The sequence below is a fragment of the Engystomops pustulosus genome, chromosome 5 (genome assembly GCF_040894005.1).
Source record: "Engystomops pustulosus chromosome 5, aEngPut4.maternal, whole genome shotgun sequence".
Lineage (NCBI taxonomy): Eukaryota > Metazoa > Chordata > Amphibia > Anura > Leptodactylidae > Engystomops > Engystomops pustulosus.
The window spans coordinates 142,800,715-142,820,302 of record NC_092415.1 but is presented as its reverse complement, the minus strand read 5'-3'; the positions used below and the strand labels follow the sequence as shown (position 1 = coordinate 142,820,302).

General features: G+C 41.6%; 1 protein-coding gene across 1 annotated transcript in view; it reads right to left on the bottom strand.

Moving 5' to 3' along the window:
* NPSR1 (neuropeptide S receptor 1) overlaps positions 1–19,588 on the bottom strand; it is a 201,628-nt gene that overhangs the window by 59,569 nt on the left and 122,471 nt on the right. Inside the window, exons 4-5 of the mRNA XM_072153268.1 lie at positions 15,954–16,047; positions 6,112–6,313 (exon numbers count right to left, since the gene is read on the bottom strand). Of these exons, the coding sequence (XP_072009369.1) occupies positions 6,112–6,313; positions 15,954–16,047 (296 nt within the window). The remainder of the gene's footprint in view (positions 1–6,111; positions 6,314–15,953; positions 16,048–19,588) is intronic.

Here is a 19,588-nt window from a genome sequence, read left to right as displayed (position 1 = left end):
TTATTTAGTGTCTCCAGTGTCATTAACGAGGAGGTTTCTGTCATGGAAATGAATCTTAGGGGTTTTGGGGTTCTCTGAAAGTTTGAAGGAAATCAGGATTGTTTCCAGGTGGGAAGTCTGGGTTGTCTGATATCGGTGTAAGTGGGCCATTGTTCTCTAATAGTTTTGTATCATGGGGTTTGAATATTGTTTTCAGAGTTTGTGCTGTTATAAATGGGAAGGTGTTGAGACGGTATGTTAGATACGTTGAACTTGGGGACCAAGGAAGACCTGTCAGAGGAGAAAGTTGTTCTTCTAATTTTACCCATGGCTTTGTTGTGTGATGTAACCAGTCCATTATTCATGGCGTAAAAGTAGCCCTTGAAGTCAGGGAGTCCTAGGCCTCCTTGTGTTTTCCTATGTTTGAGTGTGTTTTTAGAAGTTCTGGGAGAGGATGGAGCCCATATAAAATGGAGCAGAACGGTAATGCTTGGCCCTCTGCTCCATTGGTCTGAGGAGCGGCGAGGGGTCAGTCAGACTCCCACTAAGACCCCCACTGATCAGCAAATCAGGCCCTATCCCGTGGATAGGACCTAGCTCGTCTTCATTGGAAAACCCTTTTAACGGAATTGTTAATGATTTTTTAAAATAATTTCTGTCTGAATATTTTATCCTTAAGTTACTTGTTTAAGAAAAGGATGTATGCATGTTCCCAGTTTGCATGCTATTTACGCTGATCATCAATGCTGTATGTGGTATATGTAAAGTGAATATAAAAAACTATATACAACATAAATTATCATGGGTGCTATACTAATCAATATGAACTTTTGTATTGGCTGCTCAATTGCTTGAGATTGAATCAGCTGTTTTTGAGGAGAAGGTAAAAATTGTTTGAATTGTAGATGCTGACCTGGGTCATTCACCCTAGGTTGCCTGAAGTGATAATATATTTACTATAATACAAACTGATGGATCATTCTTATAATGCATTAAAAATATTGATGAAATTTAACTAATCATTTCTTTAACTTTGAGTATACAGGCGATCTCCTACTTAAGGACACCCGACTTACAGACGACCCCTAGTTAAGACTAACCCCTCTGCCCCCTATGACCTCTAATTAAGCTCTGGATGCTTTAATATAGTCCTAGATTGGAATAATCAGCTATAAAGTGTCTGTAATGAAGCTTTATTGATAATCCTTGGTCCCATTACAGCAAAAAAAAATTGAAAATCCAATTTTCACAGGGGAAAAATTTTTTTTTGTCTAGAACTACAATTATAAAATATACAGTTTCGACTGACATACAAATTTAACTTAAGAACAAACCTATGGACCCTATCTTGTACCCTACTGTCTGTAGATACATCGTATATATTTTTGCTTGCTTTCTGTGACTTCCCACCTCTTCACTGTTAACTGTGGTGTTAAAGTAACTTGGCTCCTGTAGTGTACTGTGACTTTTGGATACTGGTGGGAACTGTGTCTATTGGCTACATTGGGCTACTGTGGGCCACTGTGATTGACTACAATAGACCACAGTTCCTATTGGCTTATTTGGGGGCTTTATGACTCAGCAGGATGGTGTGATGGCTGATACTTTGTACATGTTGAAGGGGGCCATGAGACCAATAATATCACTTGTTATGAAAAAAAATCTTTAAGACTTGACAGATTTGTGTCTTTTACTGGAGGAAACATTACAATCGTTTACTGTGGGGCATTGTGACTATTGGCTATTGTGGGAGCAATATACATACAATATACTCTACTGAATTTATGTATGAGATCTCCTTGCCCTGTACTATGTTCCCATGGAAAATGTAATGTCCCGGTGTGATGGTTTTCACCACCATTACCATGTGAGACCTGTTTGATTTTTATATTTTATGTTGTGTCATGATAGCATAAACATCATTGATAGGGCCATGAAGCCTATGTGGTTATGATGAAAACAACTATTTGTTTTAATCCTATAGGATAGACGGGTTTGTGTCTTTTATGGGAGGAAATGTGACAATTGTTTACTGTGGGGCGTTGTGACTATTGGCTATTATGGGAGCACTGTGAGTATGTGCTACTGTGGGCAGTGTGACTGTTTACTATTGTAGGGGCACTTTCACTATTGGCTAGTGTGGGGGTACTGTGGCTATTCGCTACTGTGGGGCACAAAGGCTGATTGTAATGGTAATACTGTATAAATGTAGTTACTTTCGTAACTGTTAAGAAGTAACTACATTTATAGCGTTCTAAACGACATTCAGACATGCAAATTTACAATGCTAATCCCCAGTGAAAATTAGTCTGACACCCTGACAAAATAAATATGCTTAAATAAAATGTTTCAAATATTTGAAAAAAAACAAGATTTTATAAGTTTTTTAGATTACATGTTTGACTTAGTACAATATTTCAGATAGCAATGAAAATCTAAAGTCATTTTCTTTACATAATTGGAAGAACAGTCTAAGCTGTGGTCAAACCTTCATTTCTCAGGTATATATTTTTTTAAACAATGCATAGGTTGATAGGTTGGGGAACTTTAAAGTTCAGGTGCTATTGTGTTAAGTCTCAAAATTGCCAAAATCCCATTAAGCTGAATGAAGGGTTTTTGTCCAGTTTACAACTACCACTAGAAATAAGAGAAAGGCAACAATCAATATAACAAACCAACTGATTGTTCTATTCATCTTTGCAATTGTACAGAACGTCAAAGTACATAAGTCTCATCTACTAATTGAGGAAAGGATCATTTTTTTGTACCACAGGAAATTTGACCCTTTATAGATATAGTTACATGGCAAGACTCATCTTTGTAAATTAAAGTGACTTAATTGCCCTTAAAGAAGATAGAAGATAATTTGTAGAAATTACACTAGTCTTGTACTCCGGGGATGAGTCTATGATGTTAATACAACTCATGAACATTAAGAATTTAGATCATGGAGGAATTTTAGCAAAAGTTTGTAGCAAAAGGAAAAAGGCCAATTTAACAATTTGATTCCAAAGCCTCTGCTGGGAACATGCAATTTATGCGACCGCAGCATTTAACCTGCCTTCCGGGGGTTTTTCCCCCATGATCGACGCCCCCGCGCCAAAACATATGTACTCCAGAATGATACTGTTGCAAAGTACAACATGTCCCACAAAAAACAAGCCATCAACCAGCTCTGTAACCAAAAACGTAACAATGTTATGACACTTGGAAGACGGCGATGCACAAATGATAGATTTTCCAACACATTAGGGTTTTATTTGGCAAATTTAGTAAAACATAAGAAAAAATATTCATGTCTGGTATCCCCGTAATCGTATCGACCCATAAAATAAAGATGACATGATTATTAGGCTATACGGTGATCACGGAAAAAAAAAAGTAAAAGATCCAGTACAGAATTGATGCTTTTCTGCTTGTGACCTCAAAAAAAAGTTCCTAAATTTACAACAATCGGGAATAACAAACCCAAAATGGTAAAACTGGAAAAAGCATCTCATCCCGCAAAAAAAATGTTGTCACATGGCCCCAATAATGAAAAAGCGAAAATTTTATAGCCTTCAAAAGGGGCCAATGAGGAAACTAAAATCCTGGCAGCTGCAGGGCACTCCTTCCCTTCTGCGCCTCGCTGTGCCCCCATAAAAAAAGTAACGGCCACATGTGGGGGGTCTCTGCACTCGGGAGAAATTTTATAACAAATTGTATGGTGTTTTCTCTTTTTATCCTTTGGAAATGTTTCAGTGCAAAGAAACAGAGTGACATGTTAAAGGTACCGACTCAATATATAGTTTTTTAGAAAATATCAAATATCTTTATTTAAATTCATACTACAGACAAGTTAAAAACATTTAAAAGCACCAACATGTGCAAATTCATGTCCTATGTAATCAAAGCTCCCGAGCCAGCCCCCCCCCCTCCTGTTATCCCGGTGATATCTTTTCATTTATTTAGCCATTTCACAGCATATAGAGCTTTGATTGTATTTATTTATGCTTTATATTATACTAGGAAATTAATTGTATCGTTCGGGCATTACAGGGGAGAGGGTTTTACAGCAACCACTGCTTATTCTTTGCACATATCTACATGGCTGCTATTGTAATCCTTGCATCATTTTGCACATATTTGACTGATTACATAAGGACATGAATTTGCACATGTTGGTGCTTTTAAATGTTTTTAACTTGTCTGTAGTATGAATTTAAATAAAGATATTTGATATTTTTTCAAAAACTATATATTGAGTCGGTACCTTTAACATGTCACTCTGTTTGTTTGCACTGAAATGCTTGTTTTTGACATATGGTACCAACATTGTCCATTAACTGGTTTCATGATCTTTTGGAAATGTGTACATTTTAGGGCTAAATGAACTTATAACCGGCACAATTTGACCATTCTAAATTTCACCTCCATTACTATGAAGATCTCAAGGGGTTAACAATCTTCATAAAAGCTGTTTCTGATAGCTTGAGGGGTGCAGATTTGAAAATGGGTTGTCTATATAGGGGAGTTTTAATGCTAAATATGTAAAATTTAATTTCAAACAGTATTTATCCCCAAAATAGTCAATTCTGAAAATACGGAAAATCGCTATTCGATTTGTTAGCCACATGACGTCAAAATAAATTATCCAGACATTTCAAAAATTATGAAAATATAAAGTAGACATATGGGAAAATGTTATTCGGCAAGTTATTTAGGTGGTAAATCTATCTGCCTTGAAAAGCGATGATTTTGAATTTCGAAAATTTTTCAAAAAATTCTTTTTTTTTTGTAAGTCTCAAAATCGTTTAGATAAGTAACAGTGTTCAAAAGTGATAACCTTATAAAGAGATGAAGGTCAGAATCCAAAATATGGGACTGAGCCTTAAGCTACAAAATGGCTGCATCCTTAAGGGGTTAAGTTTACCTGTATTTTGTTTGGTTAAATTTCAAATTTGTTGCAGAGAAGTTCTTCTTGGGCTCATCTCCCTAACCACATTCACAAAGCATTAGTAATTATACCGATTTTTCAAATTGAAGACTTTTATTGTTAACTTTCTGAGATTTTTATTTATCATTTGGTGTACCATGTTTATACCACGTAAGGCGACAAGTACTTCTTGTACTATGTCAAATTAGTAATTAGTGTTACTAGTCTATGATGGTTGTTCATTTGTGACAGAGGCAAAGCAACCTCATTATTATATCATCACTTTTATAATGGCACGATAAATAGAGCTGTGAAGTGATCAGGGTAAGAAGTCATCTAAGGTCTGTGCAATAAAGATAAGCTTAGACCTTTCTGGCACAGATCTGGGCACTGTAGTCTGAATGTTTCATATATGGTTGCTCAAAAATCCATCCAGTTACCTCTCATTCACCCTATTTGCCTAGTTTCTAAAGTAGTTACTATTGCTCTAGCTGGTGAAATCTGGAGCTCTGTTTAAATTTTTACCATACTGCTAATTTCCCAACAAACATGGAAACTGCTTTAAATATCACAAAAAAAATTAAATGTTTATAGTACGCGTAATCCTTTGGTATGCAGCCTGTCAGCCTTGGTCAGTTGTATGGGTGGCTGTTTGTAGAAGAATAAGGACATTGAAGATGTCACTTACATGGAAGAGTTTTACTCCCTCTTTTTCACCCTTATTTTGAAACAAGGCTGCTATGTGGCACTTTTGTTGCACTTTATACCATGGTATCACTCTGCTTACTTCTTAACCAGATTTCCAGTGGTCTTTATTACAGCTGTGTTTTATACTTTTCACAGCCCTTTAAACATTGATAGACTTCCCCATGGAAGCAACTAGCATTATGACTTACCTATATTGCATCTCACAATGGTTGGCACCCGTGCAGTAATGTCTCTCTTTTCATGTAGCAGCATCTGACACAACACCTATACATACATGGAATTATAATGCCGACTCTATAAATTGCTTATAAAGTGTCCCATGCTGCACTGTTTTAACTTATTCACTAAGTATGAAGCTGGTTAATCCTAATACTAAGTGCTTTAAATACATAAGACATATACAAATTTCATACTTGTAACTATGGCTTACAATACACTTTCAAACTTTTTGCTTTTATAATATATAATGTCGTGCTCTACAAGATTAAATTTTGTAATTAAAAACTTACCTAATAATGATCAGTGGAATGAAGTAAACCAATAATGATACTATTGTCATGTATGGTTTCCAGTACGATTCATCAGGCCAAAGAGCCCAACACTGAATTTCTCCATTAGCAAGTTGATATTTTCCAAATATGATCAAAGTTGGAATTGAAAATAAGAATGCAAGAGTCCATGCCACTACAATAAGAACTTTAGCTTGTCTCTCTATTGGAAAAAAATAAGATAGCATATTTTAGGAGATGTTAAATACACAAAACGGGATTAAGCATTTTTTGGATTTTGTGAGTAAGATATTGTGATGTTTTGTGTCTCAATTATGCATGAAAATCTTTCGTAAGTTGTATTGGAAACGCAACTGTGCAGGCGCATTCTCTATAATTTAAAAAATCTCAAACAACCTATTATTGTTCATATAAGAAACTGAAAATTAAAAAAAATATTTGGGCAAAATAAAATAAAATTAAAAGAAAATAACATTATCAAACTGGACTGTGTGGGTAATGTCATATATATTTTTATTTAACAAAAACATTTTAGGACATAGGTGTGTTGTTTGTGTGTCTGTAGATTCTAGTAAATACTTTCATTTATACAAATCGGTACTTGTTTATATATATATTTTTATTTAAAAACAACCTTTAATTTTGTAGAGTGCTGTTTTGTGCTGGTATGCCTGATTAACAGAAATAGAATAAATGTAGATAGTGTAGACTCCCAACCAACTACACCAGGGAGAGTAGAAAACCAATTACAAATGTGTGAGTATATACAAAACACCTTAAAGGAAACCTACCATTTCATTTGATGCATTATGAAGCAAACATACCTTGAGACTGCTGCAGCTGCAGGATCATATCACTCAAAAGCTGAGTGATTTTGCTGAAAAAACAATTATAACAATCAGGACCTTGGGAAAGCTGGGTCAGGCTGGCTGCCTAGATAAACACATAACACAAAGCTTGTAATTACAAATGGAGGTTAGTCAAGACATGACTAATCAACTTGAGCTGGATCACTCCTACACAGCAGCTGTGGAATGGTGTAGCAATTGATTATTCTGCCTTCAGGCATCATCATCCTCTCCTGCATTGAAAAACTCATGTGCTAGGAGAAGTGCTGAACCAACCATAGAAGAGACAGAGCTTCATTATCATAATGTTTTATCAGCAAAACCACTCAGCACAGGGATTAAACAAGATATGACCCAGCATCAGTGTACCTACAGCATTCTCAAGGTATGTTTGCTTCATAATGCATCAAATCAAATGGTAGGTTTCCTTTAAGGACAGAGGCCTTTTTCAGCTTAAGGACAGAGCCACTGTCACAGGTGCCCCTGTGACCCATGTCTCAGGTCGCAGGCGCACCCCTGCTCCTCTGTGTGACCCTCCACACCAGCAGTCTCACTCACCTCTCCACAATCCAGCGCAGCTCTTGCAGTCCGGGACGCGCCCTCGCCTCCTAGTGCGTGCGCACACCGGCTCTGCGAAATTTAAAGTGCCATCATGGTGCTAATTGGTGCTGCCAGCCACCTGAACTTTTAAGTAGGCAGCTTCTTCCTTTAACCCCTGCCGGATCTTTGTGTCTCATGCCATTGAAAAAGCTTGTTCTCTATGCCCTGCGAATGTTTGGTGAATTCCTGTTGTGACCCTGGTTCCATTCCTGACTAGGCTCCTCTGCTACCAGACCTTTGACCTCGATCCCGTGCTTCCTGCTTCACAACTCTGTACCTCACCTTGGGCACCACTGCAAGCAAAGTTGCACCTGTGGAGTGACCTGGTTGTATACTGCTGCAGCACCCACTTTGCGACGGGCTCTGGTGAAAACTGGGTGGCACTTAGACTCTGGTCCCAGGTGTCACCTTACGTCATCACTTGCTGTCGTACAGTGCGTCCACTACCCCTGAAGCCTGACAGATTCAGCCATGGATCCCACCAAGGCTCTGCTACCTGAACTGGCTGATCTAACCACCATCATAGCCCAGCAGTCCCAACAGATTGCTGTGCAAGGTCAGAAACTCAACACTTCCATGTTGCAGCAATTGTTGGCTGCTAAGCAGCAGCGTCAAGTTCCCGGAGTCCCTCCTGCAACTCTTGTTTCTCTACCTTCCTTGCACATTGAACTAATACCTCTGCAGTTCATCACAGAACAGTCTAAAGTGGGTTACATCATCACCCTCCTTTCCGGGAAAGCCCTGGCAAGGGCTACTCCCCTCTGGGACAGGAAAGACCTGGTAACAGCTAGTGGGCTGGTTCAAGCTTCAGCCTTCCTAGATTCCAGCTCTACAGGGAACTGTGTGGATGCTGCCTGGGTCTCCTAGCATCATTTTCCTGTGGTTCGTCTAGAAAAGCCGCTGGTCATTTCTTCCGTCAGTAGGCAGATCCTCTGCTACTCGGTCCAGTATCGCTCCGAGCCCCAATGCCTGCAAGACGGAGCCTTGCATAAAGAGAGACTGTGTTTCTATGTTTTACCCTGATCCACGTCTTCTGTTCTAGTGGCTCTCCCGTGGTTGCAATGACATGCTGCTGTGCTCAATTGGCATACCGGAGAGGTTCTTCGCTGAGGACCGGGGTACCAGTCTTGCTGTTTGGTGGTCCCTCATCATGTATCAACCACGGTCTCTCCGGTGTCCACCAAGCCACTAGTGGGTCTCCCTGCTTTATATATAGACTTTGCTGATGTCTTTTCTGAAAAGCAAGCAGAGAATCTGCCGCCCTATCAGCCCTATGAATGCCCAGTAGACTTGATGCCGAGCACATCTCCACCATGGAGTTGAGTGTATCCCCTATCTGTACCTGAAACCACGGCTATGTCAGCCTATGTGAAGGAGAATCTGCAAAAGGGCTTTATACGCAAGTCTTCTTCCCCTGAAAGTGCTGTATTCTTATTTGTGGCCAAGAAGGATGGCTCCCTTCATCTATGCATCGATTACCGTGACCTCAATAAAGATACGGTGAAAAATCGCTACCCACTACCTCTGATCACTGAACTTTTTGATCGTCTATGTGGTGCCAAGATTTTCACCAAGCTAGATGTGCGGGGGAACGATAACCTCATCTGCATCCATGAAGGTATTCAAGATGGGCACTTTGAGTACCTTGTTATGCCATTTGGACTCGGTAATGCACCAGCTGTGTTCCAGGAGTTTGTCAATGACATTTTCAGAGACTTACTGTATACCTGTGTCATGGTCTATCTTGATGATATTCTGGTGTTCTCCATGGACCTGGAGTCCCATCGGGTCCAAGAGCAGCAAGTACTCAGGCGCCTAAGGGCCAATCGCATATATGCCAAGCCTAAGAAGTGCTATAAGAAGAGTCTTCCATTCCTAGGAAACATTATCTCTGACAAGGGACTACAGATGGATCTCACCAAGAAAGGGCCCAAAGGTTGAATCCTCACCTGCGGCTTCTTCTCTAACACTTTCTCAGCCACAGAGAGGAGTTATTCCATAGGTGATTCAGAGTTTATTGCCATCAAGCTTGCTTTAGAAGAATGGCATTATCTCCCGGAAGGAGCTCGTCATCCGGTCTGTGTCTACACCAACCACAAGAGTCTCCTATATCTCCAGACTGCTCAGTGCCTCAATCCTCGACAGGCTCGCTGGTCCCTCTTCTTTTCCCATTTCAATTTCTTGATTCACTTTCGTCCAGCCGAGAAGAAAGTCAAAGCTGATGCCCTCTCTCGTGCCTCTTATGTTGTTGGGGAAGAAACGGCTCCTTGATATATTGTTCCTCCGGAACGACTGGTTGTTGCTCCTGTGGACCTACAGCAGCTTCCTCACTTCCTCCTGGCAAGACGGAAGAGAATACTAACTTGGGGACATTGCTCTCGTGTGGCTGGGCACACTGGGGTCCAATGCTCAGTTGCCCTCATTTCTTGTTTCTACTGGTGGACAGGCCTAGTCAAGGATGTACAAGACTTGAGCTTATGCACTTCCTGTGCCCGAAACAAGTCATCACATCTCAAGCCTGCTGGTCTACTCCTGCCATTGCCAATACCCAGTTACCCGTGCTCCCACATGGCCATGGACTTTATTGTGGATCTTTCACCTTCTTCTGGTAATACAGTCAACTGGGTGGTAACAGATTGGTTCTCCAAGATGTCCCACTTTGTTCCTCTGCCTGGTCTGCGTCAGCACCACAAATATATGTCCTAGGGCAAACCGGGCGTTCGGCGTCTCAGTGGAAGCCATGGATCTCTACAGTGTGGACTTTATTCATGGACTACGGCATATCTAGCCGAAGATTGAGGAAGTACTTATGCCTTATGTCTGTTACATGTATGTATATATATATATATATATATATATACATACATATATATATATTTATATATATATAAAGAAGTATACTGAATCGATATGTGGTCTACGTTATATCTCCACGCCTTGCCAGCCTATTCTTCTTCCACATCTTCCAGATTCATGGACTTCCTCCGCACATCGTCTCAGACCGTGGGGTCCAGTTTATTTTCAAGTTCAACCAACTACAAGTAAAGGTGAATTTTTTTTCTGCATATCATCTACAATCTTATGGAGAGTGTCAATCAGACTCTGGCTGCTACCCACGGCACTTTGTCTCCGCTCTTTAAGACAATTGGTCTACTCTCCTATCTTGGGCAGAGTTCTCATATAATTCCCTGGACTTTGAATCTACTAGGGTTGCACCCTTCTTTATTGTCTATGGATGAATCCCATGCCCATCTCTGCCCCTGTCTGTTTCTTCAGATGTTCCTGCGGTAGAAGATTTGATTCGAGATCTCAAATCTGACTGTAAGCAGACACATAAGTCTCTACTTCCGGCGCCCGCCCGCACCAAGATAAGAAACTACCAAACAGATAAGAAACTAAGCCCTCCTCCAATTTTTTCAACAGGTAATAAAGTGTGGCTGTCTTCCAGATACATCTGGCTGAAGATTCCCAACTACAAACTCAGTCCTCGCTTCTTGGCTTCTTTTGAGGTACTGAAGCATGCACATCTCAAATCTTTCCATGTCTCCCTTCTGAAGCCAGTCCTGAACTATTTTTCCCAGCAAGTTCCTCCTCCTGCTCCTTAGACTAACTCCAACATCTTTGAGGTAAAAGAGGTCCTGGACATGAAGATGGTGAGAGGAAAGCGGTTTTACCTTGTTGATGGGAAGGTGTTTAGGCCTGCGGAGAGGTTTCGGAAGCCTGAGTACAATATCTTGGACCGTGGTCTTCTTCAGAGGTTTCTTCTGACCAAGAAGAGGGGGAGTCCAAAGGGGGGTGGTAATGTCACGGGTGCCCCTGAGACCCATGCCACGGGTCACAGATGCACCCGTGCTCCTCTATGTGCCCCTCCACGCAAGCAGTCTCACTCACCTCTCCATGGCTCCTGCGGTCCGGCGCTTGCGTCCCTGCCTCTTAGTGTGCACCAGCTCTGCGAGATTTACAGGGCCAACTCGCAGCTAATTGGTGCTTCCGGCCGCCTGAACTGTTAAGTATTCAGCCTCTTCATTTGACCCCTGCTGGATCTTTGTGCCTCGTGCCATTAAAAACGCTTGTCCCCTATGCCCTGCAATTGTTTGGTGAACTCCTGTTGCAACCCCTGTTTCGTTCCTGACCTTGCTCCTCTGCTGCCAGCCCTGACCTTCTGCTCAACCATTGATCTCGATCCTGTGTTTTTGATGAGTTTTAATTATGATGGGCACAAATCACTTCCAACAGCTCTGATCTCCTTGTAGGAATGAGGAGATCAGACTTGCTGAGACAAGATACTTTCTTTTAACATTTTTGCTATGATTGGTCAGTCAGATTGACCAATCACAGCAATCCCTGTGCGAGGGCAGCTGTGAGATGTCTTGGGTGTAATGACCCTGATGATTAGCCATCTGTGACAGCTTTCGCCACTGTTCTATCACCTTGCGTTTTACACAGAGTGACACTTTTACTGCATGGCGATATAAATTGTCTAAATTTAAATGCCTTAATAGCTGGTTAATTAACAAGATTTATCTTGTCTTCTGTTTTCAAGAAGTTAATTATAATTTTAATAAATACCACTAAAAGGGTGAAAATACATCAAAAACAAAAATTTGTTAAAATGAGACCAGAGGTAGATTAACCATATATCACTATTGTAAAGCAAATTCTTTAAACAATGAATCATGACTATGATTGCAACCAGTAAACATACATAATAAGTGACCAACATCAAGAATACCTTATACCTGTCAATGAAACTAACTGAAAGTAAGATGCCTACTATTAATTAGGATTAGGTAGAAAGGTACAGCAAATAGAGGTTAGACAGTAAAGCTGCTTATTTATAAACGGAATACCCCAGGTCTACGGTGCTACATCATTTTAAGTAGTAACAAAGTAGAAAAGAATCCCTAATTTACCCTAATATCCCTGACTTGCAGTTGCAGTCCTAAGGTTAATTAAGGATACATTGACCTAAATCTATAAAATCCTTGGAAACACAGATTCTCATGTATTGATCTTACACAAGAATCTTTCCATTTGATGGAATTATTAGGGATATATTCTGATCAGGTTGGTAGCAGGTTAGGACTGTGGCTTCTAGTGAAGGCTATTAGGGTATATTTAGGACTCTATCCTGCTTTATGAGGGCTTAATAGGGATTAGGGCACCGTAGACCCATGGTATCCCCTATATACATAAGCAGCTTCACTGTCTAACCTCTATTTGCTTTACCTGTCTCTATCTCTGCTTTTCTTACCACCTTCTTTCTACCTCATTCTACTAAAGAGTAGGTATCTTACTTTCCGTTCCTATAGATCAGTGATGGCGAACCTTTTAGAGACCGAGTGCCCAAACTACAACCAAGACGAACTTATTTATCACAAATTGCCAACACAGAAATTTAATTAGTGATTTATACTCGCTTCTCTGTCACAGCTTTCATTGATACCAGCACCTGAGGACACCAATAAAGCAGTAAATAGAAGAAATTTGGATGATTATTGTACCTTCCCTCCAGGGTCCCGTAAACAGGAAGAATTGTCAGGGCTGGAGCAGGAGCTACAATGATAATCCAGATCTGTCCACACCTTCCCACTCCTCCAGTAGTCCCAGGTAGCGCTGTCACTATAAAATAGCTCTGTGCACAGCAAGTCCTGGGCTGTCTGAGAAAGATACCTGGAGTACTCTCTGGTGATGGCCTAGGTGCCCACAGAAAGGGCTCTGAGTGCCACCTCTGGCACCAGTGCCATAGGTTAGCCACCACTGCTATAGATCGTAAAAACCCAATCGTCAAAAAATAGAAGAACAATTTACATCTGGTATTGACAGGTATGTGGTATTTATGGTATTTTTGGTATTTTGGTCACTTTTCAAATATGTTTACTGGCCACAATCATAATCGTTTGTTTAGCAATTGGAAATGTTATTGTTTAAAGCATTTGCTTCACAGAAGTGGCTATATGCAGGGCCGTATTTAGTGTTGATGCTGCCCAAGCCATTCTCAGTGCTTACGCCCCTGATTGAAGTCGTCAAGCTAACGCCACTGCCCCTAACCCTCAGCACATTACGAGAAGAAATCATTGCAGAACCCAGGAGGACTCTCTCTAATTATGCACTGTAAGCATTAAAATCAAATACTGCTTCAGACTGTGATCTCACGATGCCTTTACCTACCAGGATTTAGAATACAATCTTTATAGCTAGTGAAATATTAGGGGCAATAGTATTGATATTAAACCATATTTTATGGAGGTTCATTAGTACTATTTGATGTGACCGTTAACTTATTCATCTGAACTTGCTTTTTTGTAATATTATTTTTAGTGCCCTCCAGGCTATTTATTTACCTGTATTGTAATAACACTACTTTAGGAATGGCTATGCACCTTTTTGTCCATCAGGGATTGTTTTTATGGGTTGATTTTTAATCATGGTGAATGGTGATCATACATTTGTAATTTTCTGTATATTATTAATTAATAAAATATATAATTTTTGTCAATAATTGTTGTTTATTTATTTGGACAGTCTTTATGAGGTCTGTTATTAGGTACAATAAATCACACTTGTCTTTTGAAATGCATTGGGCAAAATACTTCATCACACGTAAAGCAGCATGTGTGTGCATGTGTGTGACATTGTTAGTCATCACTATTAAAGGGGTTGTCCCATCCAGCAAGTACAGCCCTCAACTATCTCCGTCAGCACCCCCACTGCCCCATGTCACATAGCCTGCCCCCACATTCTGTCCATGGCAGGCAGCGGCCGCACCCCCACATCCCCCCCCATGTTACACAGCCTGCACCCCTACATCCCCCATGTCACACAGCCAGCACCCCCACATCCCCCATGGGACACAGCCTGTAACCCATGTCACACAGCCTGCACCCCCCCCAGACACATAGCCTGCACCCCACATTTCCTCCATGGCACACAGCTTGCCCCCCTACATCCCCTCCATGCTACACAGTTTGCCCCCTCAAATCCCCCCATGGCACACAGCCTGCACCCCAATTTTTTTTAAATACCCCCCCATGGACCACATCTCACGCCCGGCTGCCGTAGGCACCATGCCCATGGTGCCTATCCATGAATACACCCCTGGCTGTATGGTTAACTTACCTCTTGTCTTCATTTTCATCATATTTTTTGTTAATAAGGTGTTTTCACACTTTTATTGGTATTTATTAAAAGTTAAGTTTTAGTATATACTCACCAACTGTAATTGGTTTGGTACACCTGTAGTAGATGAGAGAAACTGTGGTTTATTTTGCGCCTGAAATGTCACAGTCACAAAATAAATTGGGCTTAGGCACTGAAAAACATCTGCATTTTTTTGGACAAATGTCTCTGTGTGAATAGCAAAATGAAGATGTCACAATAAGCCACTATTTCAGGTGCATAACCATACATCATCCCCAAAAAATTGTGAATTCACACCCAACTAGCTCATGAATAAAAAGATTAATCCACCATAAAGTATCATCATCAAAATAGATGGGACAAGGAAAACCACACCTCTTTTGCTACCTTGTAAGGCAGCCCACATAAACTCTCTGTAAGGAGAACTCTTGACGTTTGGCTTTCAAACCCACATCATGTAATTAGGCTTCTGGAAGGTAAGGAGGCTGCCTTACAAGGGATCAAAAGAGGCTTGGTTTCCTTGCATATTTTCCATGGAGCATCAATGGCTATAAGTCTCCACTTGCTTGCAAGGTGGTCTTAATTAGCAAACACTCTGTAAAGAGAACTCTTACTCCTTGAGGAGTAGGTAAAGTGTCACTGTGCCCACACTGTTCACATGTCAATGGATAACGTATGGGTAATTCTTATTTCATAGGCTAGTAAGCCTATGTTAGCCATTACCATCAGAGTCACTGGACTGTTATCTATTATTTCTGAGAGAAGATAGGACCTGACAGTGGTTTTTAATGTAGGTATTAAATGTGTAAAAGGAAAGTCTTTCATATACCTGAATGATACAGGGTTTAAATTAATATGGCATTGCTGCTAGTTATCACAGCATTTTTCTGCAGAAACCTTGACAGGAAGCTGAAGTCTTAATAGATATTATTGTTATCACCTCAGATTTTCTCATTTATAAGATGAATGATATTTTTTGCCCTACAGAGCAGTTCAAAACATATTCCACCACTCAATTTTCAGTAAAACATAGATGATGAATTCATAATAGCTTTTAGCTTAAAAAATACAGTGAGTTGGGCAATGATTTTTAGCAATCACTTAGTAATTTATGTTAGAGAGTATTTATGATGTTTCCTTTTTTAAAGAAGAAAGCAACTTACATACCTAATGTGAAATCCAGTATTTTGATCAATAAATATAAATGTGCACTAAAAACCTTTCTTTTTGAATGAAAGTTCAAAGCTTACATACCTCCTTGAAGGAATTTCATCGGATGGACAATAGCATGATATCTGTCAATACTAAGTGACACCAACACATAGGTAGATGCATAGAGAAGGACGACCTTAAAAATGTAAGCAAAAGAAGTATTCATACAAAGGTTTAAAAAATTAAATTTAAGTGCAAACCACTAATTACATTTTTTAAAATTCATAAATAATGTAGACAAAAAAGGATTATCACAATGTAGAAGTAACTTCATAAAACATCATTGGTTGGAATATACTAAAACTGTCTCTGTAAAACAGAGATACACACTGAGGAATTGCAGCAGATTAGTGCCTGCAAAATCACCAGCAGCTAAGCGACAGAGATTTACTGTAATGAAGGGACACAGACATGGGAGTGAGCCCTGATTCTGAAGTTTCTGAGTATATCCTATCGATCTCATATATCTATATCGATCTATATCATATCTATCTATTTATCCCATATCCATTATCTAGTCATATCTATCTATGTATATCCCATCTATCTATCCATATACTGTATATCCTATCTATAACCTAGTCATATCTTTCCCGTGGGCCGGTTCGGCTTGGGTAGGTCCACACTCCCTCCCTACAGCTTCTCAAATAATCTATTGTACCTGCAATACAAGTACAGTCGATGCAGGTACTATTAATTAGCACACACAGATGGAGTGGAGACGCTTCTGCGTCTGTCTATACACGCAGCTCCACAGGGCAAGCAATTGACGTCACTGCTCGACCTGTGTAGCATGCAGGAGCGCTGACACACACAATGTCACCATACACCATACAGTTCCTCGGCTTGCTTGGTATAAGAGGCGCGGAGTAGTGACCTTACTATGGTGAGCCTCTACACCAAGCTACTGAGGACAGGAAGGTACCTACTCAGAGGGAGAAGAGGTGAGTATTATGTTATTTTTTAAAAATTATAGAGTGGAGGCATTAATTGTATGAGTGGGGCAGTCATTATATAAATAAGACAGGCTGGGGACATAAGTCTATTTCTGGGGCAGGCTAGGGGCATTCACTTTATGTCTGTCGGCATTCATTTTATTGCCTGGGGCGGGCAGGCTGGGCCCATTAATTCTATGTCTGGGGCGGGCAGGCTGGGGCCATTAATTCTATGTCTGGGGCTGGCTGGGGCCATTAATTCTATGTCTGGGGCAGGCTGGGGCCATTAATTCTATGTCTGGGGCACATTGGGTTAACTTGGTGGAGGCTGGGACCGAGTCTGACCCTGGGGCTGGTCATATACTGCCGACGCCGAGGATTGCGGGGCCTACCTCGATCCAGGTCTCAAAGGCCTACTATGCCTCCTCCTCCTCCCACCCCTCCTCCACCTCCTCCTCTGAATTACCATCCGCGGGCATGGAGCCATCAGTCGGTAGCTCTAGGCACAGCAGCAGTGCCATCGCTAAGCGACAGCAGGCGGTGCTCAAACTGCTGAGCCTAGGCGATAAAAGGCACACCGCCCAAGAGTTATTACAGGGCATCACGGCGCAGACTGATCTGTGGCTGGCACCGCTGAACCTGAAGCCAGGCATGGTTGTGTGTGACAACGGCCGTAACCTGGTGGCAGCTCTGCAACTCGGCAGACTGACACATGTGCCATGCCTGGCCCATGTGTTAAATCTGATAGTTCAGCGTTTCCTCAAGACATACCCCAATCTGTCTGATTTGCTCACGAAGGTGCGCCGCATCTGTGTGCATTTCAGGAAGTCCAGCACAGATGCTGCCACTCTCAGGGCAGCGCAGCGCCGCCTCCAACTGCCCGCTCACCGACTGTTGTGCGACGTGCCCACGAGGTGGAATTCAACACTAACCATGTTATCCAGAGTTTACCAGCAGCGCAGAGCGATTGTAGACTGCCAGATGTCAACTTCCACCAGAACTGGTAGTCAGGTCAGTCAGCTTCCTCAAGTCTACAATGAGGAGTGGACGTGGATGTCTGATATCTGTCAGGTGCTGAGTAACTTTGAGGAGTCAACACAGATGGTCAGTGGTGATGCCGCCATCATCAGCCTCACCATCCCGCTGCTGGCCTGTTGAAAAACTCTCTGTTCAGCATGAAGTCAGAAGCTTTGCGCTCGTCACAAGAGATGGGGGAAGAAGATTCCCTTGTTGATAGCCAAAGCACCCTTAGGTCTGTTTCTCAGCGCATATCGGAGGAGGTGGAGGTGGAGGAGGATGAGGAGGAAGAGGAGGAGAATGTTGGCGAGACAGAAGAGGGGACCACTGTTCAGTCCTTCACTGTTCAGCGTGTATGGGCAGAAGAAGAGGAGTTGGAGGAGTTGGAGGAGGAGGAAATGGACAGTCAGGCCAGTGAGGGGAGTGAATTCTTGCGCGTTGGGACTCTGGCGCATATGGCAGATTTCATGCTAAGCTGCCTATCCCGTGACCCTCGCGTTCAAAGAATTTATTCCAGCACCAATTACTGGGTATTCACTCTCCTGGACCCACGGTACAAGCAAAATCTTTCCACTCTCATCCCTGGAGAGGAAAGGAGTGTGAGAATGCATGAATACCAGCAGGCCCTGGTGCACAAGCTGAAACAGTATTTCCCTTCTGACAGCGCTAGCGGCAGAGGGCGTACTTCTGCGGGACAAGTAGCGAGGGAGAGTAGGCGACCAGGCAGCTTGTCCAGCACTGGCAGGGGTATGCTTTACAAGGCCTTTGCCAGTTTTATGTCACCCCAGCAAGACACTGTCACCTGTCCCCAGTCTCGGCAGAGTAGGGCTGATCTTTACAGAAAGATGGTGAGGGAGTACGTAGCTGACCATACCATCGTCCTAAATGATCACACAGCTCCCTACAACTACTGGGTTTCAAAGCTGGGCATGTGGCACGAACTGGCGCTGTACGCCTTGGAGGTTCTTGCCTGCCCTGCCGCTAGCGTGTTGTCCGAGCGGGTTTTCAGTGCAGCTGGTGGCATCATCACCGATAAGCGTACACGCCTGTCGACTGAGAACAAAAATGCCAAAGAGTCGGACTCTACCACTGAGAACCACCACCAAGAATATGAAGCAATCGTGGTAAATATCTCCTTACGTATGATTAACGACCATGAACTGTCTATTTTACAAAAAGGCTTGTCTTTTTCACCATGTACACGAACAGATTGGTTTCAGGTAGATCTAGATTTGTGTAGATTTTTTCGCAATATTAAGTTAAAATATTGGTTTCACAATAACCCGAAACGGGAAACAGAAACTTGTAATGCGTTAGATCCTAAAACTTTTGGTTTATCAAATAAGAGTAACTTTATACCACAAATAGAGACACCTGCATTGGAAACTTTCTTTCAGGCTGTTAAGTGTGACATTGACATCCTTAAACAGGATGTCACCTTAAGACATGCCAACAGGACTACTGCTGAAATTTCTGACCTCCAGGCCCTGGTCCATGATGGCAACATCACCATCAAGCCAGCCAACATAGGCGGGCCGTCATAATCATGGACATCAGGTCCTAGATAGCTGAAATCCACAGACAGAGTTATGATCCTATGATATATAAACGTATTCCTGGTGACCCGAAATTTGATTTAATGCGTAAGATTAAACATCATCTGGATATTGCCTTATCAGATGGTACCATAACAGAAAATATGCACAAATACTTAACCATTACACA